The 16899-nt window shown below is 43.4% G+C and overlaps 1 protein-coding gene across 1 annotated transcript in view; it reads left to right on the top strand.

The window, feature by feature from the left end:
- Positions 1-11731: 11731 nt before the first annotated feature.
- hs3st4 (heparan sulfate (glucosamine) 3-O-sulfotransferase 4) overlaps positions 11732-16899 on the top strand; it is a 60375-nt gene continuing 55207 nt past the window's right edge. Inside the window, exon 1 of the mRNA XM_060038236.1 lies at positions 11732-13497. Coding sequence (XP_059894219.1) covers positions 12866-13497 — 632 coding nt within the window. The 5' untranslated portion in view covers positions 11732-12865. The remainder of the gene's footprint in view (positions 13498-16899) is intronic.

The raw sequence follows: 16899 nt of genomic DNA on the forward strand, positions 1-16899 counted from the left end.
CTTTGCAAAGGAATGGCGTTCGAAAGCGTTGAATAAAAGAAATGTTTTCCTTTATCCTACTTGATTGTGTCAAGCAAAGAAATGTATTCAGCCAGTTATAATTAATTAATCAATAGTTTGTGTTTCCTTGATCAATTAGATTTATTTTTATCAAAACCTTTAGTGCAATCTTCCTTACAGTGGTGTTAATGCGCATTTGTCAACAGAAATCAATTATGATTTTCCTTGCCTTTATACAAATAACAGAAGAGGGGCAAACTTAGATAGATTAGCTTCACCTGCTACCTAACCCTGAGCACATTCATCACAACAGTATAAGATCTGTGTTTTAGCCTGGCAAATGTGATGCCTTAACACAACGTTGTACAACTCTGCCATGCTTTGTGTCTTCACAAAATTACACCATGTCACCCTTCAGTGATAAGAAGTCAATATATTCTGAAAGAAATGGAAAAAGCAAGCTCGAATCTTTATCTCCTGACATAGTGAATGAACTCCAGCACTGGGCGTGTGTTATCAAACTATCGTGAACACCACCATCTCTGAACACCACCATCTCTCTCTCCGCCCGTGAGAACATTTGCTCATGGCCTCTGGTCTCCTCTAAATGGAGGAAGCATAAGCCACGGGTCTTAGTTCTGGGCAAATGTCTCCCCTTGTTCATAGTATTTCTTGTCTACGATTAAGTACGCCCCCCCCCCCCCCCCCTCCCTCAACACACCTATGCACTCCATCCTCACATTAAAAACTGAGGTAGAAATGACCATATTTTTGAGCCATAAATCATTCGGGCCCTGACACCCTGGCATGAAAAGGCCCGCTTTTTTATTTATTTTTTGCAAGATTGGGCGCTTTTTTTAAAAAGGATGACTCAATATACCTACAGGATGTACAACGGCGATATGAACCTGCAAGCTGAATCGCTTTTAATCATATTTAATGTATATCTCAAGGTTTAATTTATATTCTGCTCCTCAACGCTACATTGTATGACGGGGGGGGGGGGGGGGGGCTGCATAATAGAATCGCAGAGAAACAGGAGGGCAAGCAGAATGTTGGAGATGGATGTGAGATATGCAGCCCGGAAAAGGAAAGGTGAAATCAAATGATAATTGTTATTTATATTAGCCTAGTTGTAGCAATCAGACAAATACATTGGTATAGCAGAGAGGAGGTGTTCATGTTTAATGCCAGTCTGCGGTGATGCACAGGGAAGTTTGAAACCTTTGTTGACACTAACGGAAAGGGAGGACAACCTGAAGATGAACACAGCGCTGAGTGATTACCTTGGTGGTTCGAGTAAATCACGGAGGAGACAGTAACACCCAGACCCTCATTTAAGAAATTGCCAGTCGAGGGAGCACAAAAGGCCATTTGCGTCGTAGAATTACAGTGCCTGCGGTCTCTTTCCGGTCCTCACAGCAACAGCTCCTGCCATGGACAACCTCTGTGTACAGCGTGAGATCCTTATTGAGAAAAACAACCATCAATGCCAACACAGGCAAGAGAAATGTCTGGAATCTGAGGATCTTTTTATTTAATTATCACAAAGCATAAAAAGCAAATTCTTCAAATGCGATGAATCCCCTTAAACTATCCACCAGGTTATCTAGATAATGTAGGTACTCCAGGGTTGTCATGGGTACAGGTTGGCCTAGGTATATATTTATATACACAGAGACAAATGTTTTAGTGGTGCTCCGAGTGCTTTGCTAGTGTCTAAAATGTGACATCTCGTTTCAAAGGAAATCACAGTGAATGCCGGCATCATAACCACACATTTTATCCAAGTGAATGCCGTAATTCAGGAGAACATTCAGAGTAGGATTTGGATGCACACGGCATAGAAAATTGGCCACCAAAGCTTTGATTCATTTGGTATTGTCAAATTCCGAAGCATATCCCTGCAATTATACATATCTAGCACACACCATTGTGCAGATACTGTCTTTTTCTGAACAAGAATCTGCCTTGTTCGATGGCCAATTCGAGCGACCAATGGGTCCTGCTCCATGTTCACAGCCTCTCCTATTCAGACGTTTGTCTGGGTAATTCTCAGTTTTTCCTCCAGAAGCATACCAGTATCGAGTAATGTGAAGTCATGTTGTATTTAAGGCCTGCCAGGGGTTTCCGATGTTTCCCTTCGTCTTCCGTATTTGTTTATTTCTGGCGAGGAGAGAAAGAGCATGTGATTTACAGCGATACCGCTGGGGAAGGGGAGAGAGAGAGAGAGAGAGCGAGAGAGAGAGAGAGAGAGAGAGGAAACCATTGTGTTCTTCCCCTTTTCCTGCTGGCTGTCGTGCTCCGCCGCCGACGTTGCTGCTGTTCATTTCTCTTTCTCTCTCTCTCTCTCTCTCTCTCTCTCTCTCTGGCTCTCTATCTATCCCTCTCTCTCCCTAGCTCGCTGTACGTTCACCCTCATATGCACCCTGCGGCAGTATGCCTTTCATTATTTCTTTTGAAACTTTCATCTGAAGTCTCTGAGGGATTAGCCCTCTTGATTCCTGACACAGTCAATGAAAAACAAGCCTTATATACAGGGGAGGCTTACAGCCAGCTCAGCTCAGCCTAGCTCAGCCCACCCCCACCCGATCACCTCCTTCCTGCTGAATGTGAATCCATGTAATGCTTTACACAAGTGGGTGCTTTCCCTGTTCTTCATTTTCATGAAATAGCCACGGATGTTTATTTATTTATTTGCGGTCGTCTGGATTTATACAAATTCATATCTTTTTTCGAGGTGCAGTTGGATACGGCTTGAATAATGTTCCCTCTGACTGAGTGTGTTTTGTACTCATGTAGACCGGTGTTTCCATGGTGGTGAAACACAAAACACAGGCAAAGAAATTATTTACTCTGAAGGAGGAGGAGTGAATCGTGCATTTGTTGATGCTCACTTCAGGAGAAAAAGGAATCTTAAACACAAATTGACCTGCTTGCAGGATGGATATATATGTTGACAATTTCCATCTCATTAACCCTCCTGTTGATCCTAAAGGATTATTCCAACAAGAAAAAGAAATACATCCATTTTATATCTACTGGCATTTCCTTAGCTTTAGCCATTCAATGTATGTTATCCTTATCGAGCTAGTTTTTATTGGTAATTTGCCTGGAAATATATAAATATATTATGCATACAATATGCATATTCATTAGCAGAGTTGTGCCAGCGAGTTTAAAGTTTAATAAGCATAGTTTGTCGCTGTGTATGCTGTGTTTCCGACATTTAAGAACAGCATGCACGATGATGCAAATGTATCCAGCTCAACCATGACAGATTAAACACCGGTGAAACAATGTACATTCGAAGAACAGATAATGAATTATTGCAGTCGTGTGTTACTCTGTTTAGGTTTTGACTTTCTTCCATTTCGTCAATCATATCCATGTTGAATTTTTTCTCACTGGCAGTTATGGCAGTTCAATATGAAACTCAATGAAAGAATCAAAACCCTATTGGTTCTAGAAAGCACAATATGTACATAGCGCTACGCTGACGGCAAGCATACATATTTTGCTTGGTTGGAAAGAAAAACTCAGATTAAGCGTGTTTTGTTTCCAAATGTCGGGCGCTCTATGAACTGAAGGAATAATATTGGCCAAAGTCGATTATTGAAGAGCCTGGTCAAGTTGTAAAATGATGCAATAAAGATTCCCCCTCCACTCTGGAGGGAGAATCTCTGGGTTATTAAATAGTGTCTGCGAGTCCCTCAGGGATCCACACACGCTGTGTAATGACACTCTCCCCTCCTCGTCCCTCCGCCCACGTAAGCGCCCCCACCGTTGTCAGCACTTTCTTTGCTTTGCACTTTGCTACTTAGCAGGTGGAGCTAATCTATCTAAGTTTGCCCTTCAGTTATGGTTTACTGTCCGAAGGACTGGACACAAGTGTCTCCAATAATCCCTTAATTAGGCGATGATGGACTATTCATTTGGTATGCAAAGCTGCAAATCTTCCACCGCCCCTCTCCCTCTCTGCTTCCACCTCCACCTCCAGCAGCACCGGGCGTCGGCCGCGCGCTGCAGTGGTACGCCGGGCCAGCGCTAATGATCCCGGCAAGTGGCAGCAATCCATTGCAGCGCTGCGCCGAGTGCACATTAATCTTACGGGTGATCCAGGTGATGAATGACCCCGGCCCAGAAGCCCTGGCAGATCACACCTTAATTATGCTGAGGGAGCCACACCTGGGAGGCACCGTGGGACCATCTTGCAAGCTCAGGAACAGGGACTCAGGGAGAGAGAAAGGGCGAGAGGGAGAGAGGGAGAGAGAGAGAGAGAGGCCTGCAGTCCAAAAGGCAGCAGCCTGCAGCAGCAGCAGCAGCCTCGTTCTGTACCTCTCCAAAGCAGCGGTCCAGACTTCGCCCTTCGCCTTGTTCTTCTTTGGGGGAGGAGAGCGGGGTTGGAGACGGTGGGCGGTGGTACGGCTTCACAAAACCATCCAAGGCATTTTTTCATCGCCAGAGTTGGATTCCCGAATTTTCCGAATGGAGTGGTGGTGGTGGTGGTGGTGGTGATGGTGGTGGTGGTGGTGGTGGTGGTGCTGGTGGTGGTGGTGGTGGTGGTGATGGTGGTGGTGGTGCTGGTGGTGGTGGTGGTGGTGGTGGTGGTGGTGGTGGTGGTGGTGCTGGTGGTGGTGGTGGTGGTGGTGGTGGTGGTGGTGGTGGTGGTGGTGATGGTGGGGGGGGGGGGGGGAGCAAAAAAGGGAAAAGAGAAAATGGAAGTCATCAACTCAACCACCTTCCAATGACATGCCATTAGAGGCGAGTCATTTTTAGCGAGTTGGGGGAAAAAGCCATTTGAGAGTTTTCTTCTCCAGTGATCAAGCTTTCCCACGAGCGCTGCATTAGCTTACTCTGAGAGCAGATGTTTAAAGAGAATAGCAGACAAAGTGTTGTTGCATCGGTCGCACATCGGCGCCCTAATGGCCGCTCACTGGCAAATTGTGCGTACGGCGGTCGTCGGGGGGTGGGGGTGGGGTTCGGGCAGGGGTTGGTTGGTGATCAAAAGTGAAGGGAACTAAAACTAAATTTTGAGCAATCCCGCTAGTGGATTGCAATAAGCCTACCGATTACTTACACTCACACCTTACTACGTTCTCAGAGATATAGACCCCCATACGTGAGATCTTGCATTGGTTTCTTTGGCCACCCCCCCCCCCAGTGTAAGGGCAGATTCCACATTTCAAAGGCTAATTTAAAATATACCATAACTTAAATTGAAAAAGGTTAAGGAGCGATCACATTATTGAAGGAGAGGGGCCATAGGAGGAAGTTATGCGGCTGTTACCGTCTTCTGTTGCCCTTTAGTAATCCCCGGGGGAAGTGGCTGATCCAGGAAAAACACTATGGCGCTTTGATTTACACCCCCTGTTCTGTATTTTCCCCTTCAGTAATGGCCTCCCGGTCCTCATGTCCTCATAGGCTGCCATTGAACATATGACCCGTTGAGACAGGGAGAGGTTATTGAATTCACCCGCACTACAAACTCCACTATGGATAATGCAGCAAAGCCACTGTGTCTTGTTTGAGGGCAATTTCATGGAATCTCATTATCTTGTTTTCTAAAATAAGGATCAATGGGGATTTATCCCTTGTTTTATTCATAGGGATACACTGTAGACTGTGGAAGGAGACCAATTGTCCACTCTCTGGACTTATTAATCTTTGTGTCTGTTTGTTTTTAAATTGGTCTCCCCGCACTTTTCCACCTATAGTAAGAACCGTTATTAAAATTGTCCGTATAGCTTCTCACACAGCCTTCTTTTCTTATCTTTTTCAAAACCACCAATCAAAGTAATCCTAAACCAAACCTTGTCTTTAGCGCTATCAACAAAACAACATGCTAGTGTTTCCACGCATGCGGGTTAGACGGCTAGATGCGGTTTGGATCTCCAAAAGGTCAGGAGATACCAGGGCTGAAGCCCCAAGGAGTTTTCTCGGTTCTTCCTCTTTAAGGGGCCGGCTGAATTTAATACACATCCATCACTTCTCATCACCTAATTAGTCCACAGAGTGGCAGCCTGGTCAACGCGGGAGGAAAGAAGAATTATTGATCAAGTAAAGGACGGTATCTATCATTTCCTGCCTAGGCCATTGACAACATCTTGCCATTTGAGACACCGGGCTGACATAGCCCTTTTAGCATATATCTAGAAAATGTTTACTTAATTTCTATTTAGACTTTTGAATATGGAGGACCTATAGAGGCCACCTTGTAAGCGGCATTGGGATAAAAGACAAAAATGAACCCGGTTAAAAATATAAGTTCAATGGTCTTGTGAATTAAGTCTGTCCCGGACACTGCTATAATCCTATGGATGATTGGAGTTAATGGATTATGTTTTTCAATCTTGTGATTTGGTAACACTCTAAAACCTGACACTTGGTTTCCATCATGTATATACCTTTTTTTGGTTGTGGACGTGGACTTTAGGACCAGACAATCCAAACAAATGTTAGTCAACTCGTCATTCACTTTCAGAACTGTTGGTCTGTATCATAATTAACTTTGCAAATAAACATCCATCATGCCGTACATTATCGAAAGCCTCTTCAAGACTTGGCAAGTGATTCTTTTTAATTCCAGAATGCAGCTGCAGTTCTATTGTTTTTTTTGTTTTGACAACTGTGACACATCTCATCAGCTCCATTGTTACATACGTGCTTACTTATAATAATCGAGCACATTTTCCATTATTTAGGTACAATGCAACAATTTGTTGTAATTGTGACATTGAGTACTTTAGCAATGTGTTGATAATATACTCATGTATTTTAGATCTGTGTATGCTACATAATGCAACTCCGTATTTTAAAGCAGTTGCAAGCATCTTGCTTGAGTATATACAATTTCTGTATTGGCTAATCAATGGTATCATTGTTTTTAAAAGAATACAAGTTAAAGTATGCTTACTTAGATGAGGAATATCTCCAAATAGGACCATTCAAATCCTTTGAGTTAAAGTAAATCAAAAGTCTACTGATGAGTAAAATGATTGTTTTTCTTTAGGCCTGTGTGCAGTATTGCCAGAAGGTTTTAGGACGATAAGGATGATTAATAAGTGAACACTTATGCAGACTCAAGCCGTTTATAGTTCTAATTAAATTAATTAGATTTAATGGTGATTCTCCCTCATTCAGCGACTTATATAAAATGAGGAGTGGGGAGTCACATCAATGGGAAAGAGGCTGCACATTTTAGCAACACTATCTTTGAAATTTGTTGATATACCTGCACTACTCTGATCAACATGCAAAGATATTTGATATTGATATAAAAAATAAATCAGTCCTGAGGTAAATACCAACTAATCCAAGGTTCTTACACATGAATAAACATTTTGCCTTGACATCAAAAAACACCATTTGCACAATTTTTATTTAGTTTGTTTTGCTGCAGGTTTTCTGTCAACATCCCTAAGTCTGGTTAAAAATGATTTGTCATAGTGTAAAAAAGTGTAGACGTGTGAGCGCGTTTCAATAGCCAAATAGACAGAGACAGAGAGCGACAGAGAGTGAATATATCTGTTTAACTTTATAATATTTGCACCAAAACAGAGTAAAATCTGTTACCGTATTTTGTAACAAGCTTTGTACTATTTCAGTGAAGATGATCTAAGCATGTTGATTGGACAAACGAAAAACAGCATTTGAGTGTGATCACACGTTGTAATTTTAGACAAACAAAGACGGCAATAAGAACGTGAAGAAAGAATCGTGAGGAAACTCACCGGGCTCTGGGACTTATAATGGGCATGTTTTCTCACTTTTTAGACATTAAAAACAAATGTTTCCCTCTCAATTCACTTAGCAGAACAACAAACGTATCCTCCTTCCCCTGTGATCTCTCGCTGCAATTTGCCAACGTCGAGTGTTCTTTCTGGTCCATCTGCTGTGGTACAGGTCTTGAAAATCAATTTGCGTTTGTCATATTCAGGAGCGAATTTCTGTTCAGTAAAGGTAAAACTCCAAACAAACAAAAGAAAACCCTTCAAACGATTGGACGCTGTATAAATACATATGCCATATGCAAAGTAGTCCATTTATTCATTTTTATAACCATGGGTTCATTGCTGCAATGTTTGCAGATCACCTGTAAGTACTATTTGAGTAATGTCATGACAGAAGTGAGCTTTTGGAAATACTTTTCGGGGTGACAGCCAGCCATGCTGGCAGCTCACTCTAAGGCTTCATCCATTTCAATGAGAGAAAGTAAAGTAGGAGACAGGAGGTGATTTATCAGTTCATGCGGGGCATTTCATTACACCTTGCTATTGTACAGGATACGCAGCTGTCAAAAATGAGATGATTTCCATACCATACTGTGGTTCTCAAATAAGCTAAAAGAGAGCAAAAGGAGAAAGAAGCAAGGAAAACAAAATATCACAAAGAATAGATATCCATTTTGTCTTCAGTCAGTCAAACGGGAACATTTTATTTTTCTTGTCTTGCAAGGAGCTTAGAAGTGAAAACAATGCTTGGCATAGTGACACCGACGTGACTCTGCTATACATACCGTCAATGAAGACAGGGGAAGAGAGTTCTATTTGGGCTGAAGGGTGAATAAAATAATGCGTTTTAGTATGCTAGGCTGCCAACTACACAACAAATGGCGGTAAATTCTGGCATGTACTGCCGTGTGGGTCCTGAGACAGACACTTAAATGTTAGTGGAGATGAGGTAGTATATCTCAGGTGTTAACTGTTTCATATAAAATGTAACTGATCTTAATTCACACCGCTGGGTCACACCCATCTGTTGCAAAAAGGAAAAGTGCCAGCTTTGCATTTCTCATTTATTTGAATAGGAATGTACGGCAAGAGGCATACTCACTGTCTTTGTATCCATTTCATTAACATTTGCAAAGATCACAAATACACGGTACACACAAGAGTGTGATGCTCGCCAGTATAAGAGACCGTTAAGGGTTTTGTCTTAACCTTTTTCGTAACAACTCCCCAAACCTCATTCTTCCTCCACGTTTCCCATTGAAAAAAGGTCTGAATTCTCGGAGGCAAGACACTGCATATTCCTACCAACATAACTCTCAGGATAACAGTAATAAAGTGAAATGGAAAAACCTCAAAGCTGAAATGAGGCAATCAATACTTTAGTTAGTACTCATCCACAATTGACCTTGAACAACCTCTAATCCTTGGCCACTTCTCCCGAACGAAAAACGCAGTTAAAGTTGATGCATTTTACTACGCCTCTCATTTTTGGCAGTTGGAGGCAATCTGTAGTGCCTCAGAGGAAACACACTAAACTAATTATCTCCAAAATACTGCAATTAGGCAATTCTGTGCAAAATGAAGTCTGACTTCAATATGGACGTTTGAAGAGATGTGCTTAAAACCAATCTCAAGTGAAACTTTAAGTGTTGGTTGCGAAACTGCCTCAGCACTTGCATTATACAACAAATAGGTGGATTTCTTTCTGTGAAATAAACGTTCCCTTTCCTACACTCTAGGCAGGACAGTGAGGATCCCAGGGTTCGATGCCCAATGTACAAAGCTTAACCTGTGGGCACCCTTAAGCTGGGTGAGCCTGATCTTTAACAACCTATATCTGAATTCAGTCGCTTTCGATAAAAGCCAGGTCGAAATACCAACAACCACTTGCGTGTGCCGATTGTCTATACTTATTTCTCAGTTTTTTCTTCACTACAAGCTCCTGGATAGTCTTTTCAGCTATTTTTTGCAGAGAGCATACGAGCGCGCAACCCTGTGACAGAAGTAGCGTCTTTGTGTGTGCACGTTCCCGGACTTTCTCGCAATGTTTTCAAGCCTTTTTTCAAACAGCCATGGTTGTTCAGAGAGTACTCTGGTCCTTGGAGTGACCATTCTCTCCCGAATGTACCTATTTCAACGAGCTCTCGTAGGGGGGCTCTCTCTACAGGGGGGCCCACTCACACCCACAGCACCCTGTTGTAGTGCCATGCGTTTGCATTGACATACTTTGGGCCAGATATTCCTCCTCCCACACATATTGTTGTTTTATGGTCGGTATGATTTTTTTTACCGTCTCCTTTTGCCCAGCTTGGTTTCGATTTAATTATGTAAGATACATCATCTATAAGAGGAATGGAAAAGGAGCGTTGTGAAAGGGTTGGACTGTTGATCAACGGCAGAGGGGATATGAGGATGCAACTTTGGTTGGAGGGAATGTGGACAGGGACAAAAACAATCTTATTATTTAATCGACTCATCAAACACGTTTCTAACTCTCATCTCAATATAGGCTCCTTATATGCAGTTTGAAATAAAGCAACCATAATACCACGTCATAATAAATGAAAATTCAGTTTGACCTGCATAAGTGCAAAATTAATGTTATGTTTTTCTTTTTTCTACCACTGTTTTGGACCATGCTGTGGAAAATGCTAAATGCTAAATGTGTGTGATAAAAAAAGGATTCCACTTAGGCCTCTGTAATTATGTTTTATAAGATGAAGCCATTTTTTTTACACAGCCTTAATGTGGATAGTATAGCTTATCGCTTTTTGGGGTCCAGTGACTCACTGTGAAAAAGCAGGATTACATATTGTGTGTCATGTGGTGTACGATGTGTGTCGCTAAAAAAACAACGACATAATAAGACATATTGAATGCCACAGGTGGAATGGCAAAACTAGGACCACACCAGGTAGCCTATTTAAATGCATACAGGCCTATATTATAAACTATGTGGTCACTTAGCAGACACTTTAATCGAAAGGGTCATTGTGTACATTGAACTGAGTTACATGTCATGAAGGAGGGTTAGACATCTTGTGCAAGTACTGGTATCTGGACAAGGGAATCAAACCCGTCACCGTTTGGCCGTGAGTCCACACCTCAGTAGCTACAGGATCAAGCCTTAACTTATTTGAGCCTACAGATTATGTATTAGTGAATCGTCAAATGATTAGGTCTGCGTGTTCAAACAACACCTCTTACTTGATACAGATGATATATAGGTGCATTGTCAAATTATTGAGTCTGCGTGTTTAAAAAACTCTATAAAACGAACTTCTGACTACAAATAGAGATATGCTTCCTACCACCTAGCAAGCTCTCCATAACCTGCCACCTTCCTACCTCCGTGATCTCTTCCACCGTCGTGTACCCAGCCGAGCCGAGCCCTCCGATATGCTGATGCAAACCTCCAAGCCCCCCACCCCCACCTCCACCCATGCCCAAACACTGAACCTGGGGCGACAGCGCCCCCCCCCCCCCCCCCCCCTCTTCCACCCCACCCCTCCTCCTCTTTTATTCGAAACGAGATCTAGGCTGCTTCAGAATGTTTCATTATGTGATTTTATTTCTTTCTGTGAAGTGTCTATCAGTATTTTGAAAGAGCGATATAAAATACATGTGTTTGTAATACATCTATTATTATTAATTATTATTATTATTATTATTATTATTAATTGAAACACAAAAGGAAATAGTGTTTATTCACTATGGCATTTCGTTTTTTGTAATATTTTCCGGAGGATGCAACATGCAACCCAATTTGCACGTTAGCCCCCATTTCACATTCTAAGCACACGGTTCATATCAGCCTTAATTGCTGCCCCGATCTCTTCTAGATTAACTTTAGTAATGCATCGCAGAAAACCAGTAGGGTGCAGGCATGAGCTTCGTGTTGGAAAAATAAACTCTATCACAAATATTCTTCCACATATTTTGCAATATATATCATTGCGAAGAGAAAAAAAATATGCATGATTCAGAACACACAATTCGCCTAGCCATTGGTGATTTGTGCGCGTATGTGTGTGTGTGTGTGTGTGTGTGTGTGTGTGTGTGTGTGTGTGTGTGTGTGTGTGTGTGTGTGTGTGTGTGTGTGTGTGTGTGTGTGTGTTTGTGCGTGTGTGTGTGTGTGTGTGTGTGTGTGTGTGTGTGTGTGTGTGTGTGTGTGTGTGTGTGTGCGTGTGCGTGAGTGCGTGCGTGCGTGAGAAAAGAGATGACATGATGTCTGGTAATAATCTACTGTGTGACATATGACGTTTATTAAAGCCTACTTGTGTATGGGTTCGGGAGGAAGAAAAGGAGGGTGTACACTTTAGTTGAGCTGTGTGGCTGTATAGTGCTGCCTCTGTTCAGATGAGCTCACACGGTCGATGCGCACATCTCCCAGTCTCAACACACTGAGTGTGTGAGTGGGAATGAAGAGGACAACACGTTCAAAACAGGGGCTGTGGACTTTTTAAGGACAGTTTATAAAGACCTATATATACATTTATATATAGGGATATTTGGAGAGAGTACCGGATATTGAACACCACGCGTCTCTTTGGCTCTTTTTTGGAGATCCGATGGATTTCTTCTTGTCTCATCGGCGCTCCTGAACGCACTCCCAGCACCGGGGGGTTTGGATAGCGCTGCGAGGACCGAGGCTGTGCGCGCTCCTGCTCGCCTTTTCTGCCTTCCTCCCTCCCTTCCTCCCTTCCTTCCTCTACTATGCGATACCAACACTTCTGCCCATCATCACACTCCGTGCAGTTCAAAACAACCGAGGTCTCGTTTGGAAGGACGCCAAGACCCAGCATCAAGAATCTGCAAGTTCAGTCCAATAAATTGTGACATAGTCTGTCAGCCTTGGCTAAAGAAATCGATACTCTCTACCCCCCTCCCCCCAAGGAAAGGCACACGATATTCTTTTGGAATTTTAACGATCTATCTCTTTTTTTTCGACTCCGGCTCATAAATATGCGATCCGGCGGGAGGGTTGCTGTGGTCCGGCTTTACCGCGTTTTTTAGTCTCCGGTATAAGCCGCGGTGATTGTGACCAGATTATTGTTGTGTTGCTTGTCCATGCAAGACTTGGGGTGGAAACATGTCTGGCCACTTCTCTGAGAGGATCACTGCTATCAGAGATGGCATTTTGGTCCAGCACTTCGGTATTCACCTCTAAAGTGCCCCGGAAAATCTTATTCATGTTCACCCTCTCCCTGTCCGTCACCTACTTGTTCTACAGCTTGATGAGCTGCTACAACTCGCTGCAGTTCCCCCTGCAAGAGAACTACGGGTATCCGGGGAGACTCGTGACCGATGAGACAACTTTTGTGACGCTGAGGGAAAAACTTTACTCCACTTCTTTCCAGGGCCACACCGCCGAGGAGGGTTTGGCCGACGAGGGGCGACTTGCCCCCGGGAAAACGACCACGATCCCGGACCCCGAAGATGTGGAGACGGAACAAAGGACAGAGGAGTGGATTAGGACTGACCTGTCGTCGTCCCCGACTAGATCGTCCGCGTTTGCGGATCGCACCGGCGCCGCGGAGAAGGAGCATCAGGACTTCAGCCCCACGGACAGCGACCTCCGGGTGAACTGCACCACCTCGGATTACGGGGAGAAGAAACTTCCCCAGGCCATTATAATTGGGGTAAAAAAAGGAGGAACTAGAGCTCTGCTTGAAGCTTTGCGAGTGCACCCGGACGTCAGGGCCGTCGGGAACGAACCGCATTTCTTCGACAGGAACTACGAGAAGGGTCTGGATTGGTACAGGTGAGAGAGGGATGAGTGGTTCCACCTGAGGTGCTGCTTCTTGTGGTGGTGGTGGTGGTGGTGGTTGTTGTTGTTGTGGTGGTTCTGCTTTTCTTATAATCATCATGGATCATCATCACTGAATTTCAAAGTAGGCCTATACCCTGTTATCTCAAAAACGGTATTGTGAAGCCCAAGATGTCAATAGGGTTCCTATCCCAAAACGATGATGATAGAGTTTCAATATGACAACAGTACTTATTAAGATGTTGCAAGGAACAAAAACTCCTTATTTGTTCATTTTTCCTTTCTCGCCCAAAATCACACACACGCGCAAGCACACACACACACGCACACACACACACACACACACACACACACACACACACACACACACACACACACACACACACACACACACACACACACACACACACACACACACACATTGCATGATAAAGAGTAACTGTGATGGAGAATAATTTCCCCACTAATTAATTTAATCGCTAATTAGATTAGATTAAACTAGCGTTACTATTTTCCCAACATATTGCCGTCCCAGCCACACAATGCATAGAGCACCCTTGGCCTGCCCTGTCCTTGGGCCTGAACCCTAATAAAAATGATCACAAGTAACAACAGTGTACATGTAGTTATCTAAAGTAAAGTGCGATCAAGGCTCACTCCTCCCCCTATTTTCGGGCCAACCAATGGAATTTCAAAGTTATCTTTTATTGTTTTAGTCTTACAAGTTGAGAATCTCACCCACATCAAAAACATATCATATATCTAGTTTGTTTAAGGTTAAGAAAGGCATGAGTACCTGTAAGCGATGAATTGGGTGTTGCCTGACATTAACTGTATATCCTAATTCGACTGTGAGTCACGGAATGGTAGATATTGATCCTATCAGCGACAAACATGTGTTTGTACGCAGACCTTAACATCTCAGTATACTATACGGCCTGTCTTTGTATCCCCTATGTGTACAACCTTGTGTTTATGTTAGTGTGTGTTGGCTAGCGGGGTGCGTTTGGGGGGGGTGGTGGTGTTGGACCCCTACTAGGGTTCAATCTCAGTGCAAGAAGTGGCTCTGTTTTAAAAAAAAAAAAAAGACATCTAAAATAAAGATTGGGAGGCAATTGTGAAGCTCGATGGAAATCTGTTAATGGGAAGGGTAGTCAATAACGCTCAACGTATGGCTCTCCATACAACCCACATCTGCTACAGACGGTGTTTGTGCTGAGCAGCATCTGCCTTCATCGCAGAGCACGCACAGGCACACACCACACACACACACACACACACACACACACACACACACACACACACACACACACACACACACACACACACACACACACACACACACACACACACACACACACGTATGTGCCTGTGCGGATTCTTCAATCACACTTACGTAGCACACACACACACACACACACACACACACACACACACACACACACACACACACACACACACACACACACACACACACACACACACACACACACACACACATGCGTGTGTGCTGCTGAAGTGTGACTCAAGAATCTCTCTCAATGTACACTACACGAATCGAAGACATCCACTACGGATGCAAACACACACACACACACACACACACACACACGCACACGCACACGCACACGCACACACACACACACACACACACACACGCACACGCACACGCACACACACACACACACGTGAGCGGGTGTGTTGGACACCTCGTGTTAGTGTTACCATGCTGAGAAGGATTCTTTAATCACACTTGCACTGCACTCATTAGAGGTTGAGACAACAGGCTTCCATAAATTACCTTTATTTTACTTTATTTCAGTGTGTTTTACTACTATAGGCCCGGGCTAATCCCTTAAGTGTCCTTCATATATAGTCTTTATATTGTTTTTAAGTGGCATCGCACTATGTATAATGTCTGTGTGCGAGTGTGTGCATGAAGAATGATGAAATCCGTTTGGCAACACTACACCTTTTTGCACCATGCTGTGTTTGGACAGACTCCGGGCCACTACTGCATGCATCTCGCTGTTAATCTTTGTTGCCTGAGAGACAGTCCAGAGAAAACAGGCAGCAGTGCAACACATGAAGTACTGTTACTTTCAAACGCAGTGCCTGTGAGTTTTGAGGCAGCAACAAAATGTTTGGAACAGATGCTCGCGTGTTGACGTTAAGCGTTGGACTATGTGTTTTAATGTTGCCCATTTGACTTCACAGTGTTTTTGTGTTGGTGTTGTGCTCTGCGTACTCTATTACCTCTGCCTCTGTTCATTTCCTCTGTTCATTTTACCGGTAATGTGCGCCGAAATCCTGCACGTGAAAGAAACTAATGAGGATAATGGTGATAATAATGATCATAATCATTTTGACATTGTTTCTGATCAACGGGACCTCTGATATAATGAGATGGGAGGAAGATGTCGCGGTGGCTAGGGTAGTAGCAGACCATCACACCGGTATGCTCCTAACTTTCTCTCTGTTTCTTCCTCTTTCTATTGACCTGAATCATTCAGGAGTCAAGTATTAGTGTCAAAAGCTTTAGATAAGACTATAGTCAATCTAATAGTCGTAATAATATAAAATGAAACAGATGTTCGCAGCACCTATTGGTATTGTCTTTTTTAATTAATAATATCAAACAACCAGATTAAGCTGTGGTAAAATTCTACTTTGAATACTTGTTCTTATGTCTTGGTGGAATCACAAAACATAATTATTCTGGTCAAATTTTATAGCCACTTAGTTTAACATGTATGTGTTCATATTGATCTGATTATACAGAGCCGGAGGTGAGAGGCATTTATATACATAGTGCATTATCCAACACTACTGCCTGCGGCCATTTCCCTATATCTCCATACAATTTGTGCAGATACAAACTGTGCAGATGTCATTTACCACTCCACTCACTACTGTTTGGCAGTACTTACTGGACTCTCTGACATTGAAATTGGCGTTTCTCAATCTGCATTTTGTGAACGCGAATTCGGTGTGCAAAACTGCAGTCTAAAGCGCTCCAGCATTGAGTCATTCAGCAGATGCTCTTCTCCAAAGTGACTCCCACTGATTTAGCGACTTGTCGGTATGGAGCAGGTAGGGGTTCGACCTCCAGCTCAAGGACACCTGTAGGAAGACGGCAGACACCGGGGTTCAAACTCGTAACCTTTTGCCTCTGAGTCAAAAACACCCTAGACCGCTAAATTATCCTGTAATGTTGGGTGATATATTCCTAGTAGCATTGGTTAACACGTGCAGGGAAAGCGGGTAGTGTTGCTGCATATGCAACCACTGAACCAATCGATAAAGAACCACTGAACTTCCTTCCATTTGCCTTTTCCCAAGGACGCGCTGAGTAGCAGCAAACACAATGGCCGACCCGGGGCCCTGCGGACCTGG

The sequence above is a fragment of the Gadus macrocephalus genome, chromosome 2, assembly GCF_031168955.1.
Source record: "Gadus macrocephalus chromosome 2, ASM3116895v1".
Lineage (NCBI taxonomy): Eukaryota > Metazoa > Chordata > Actinopteri > Gadiformes > Gadidae > Gadus > Gadus macrocephalus.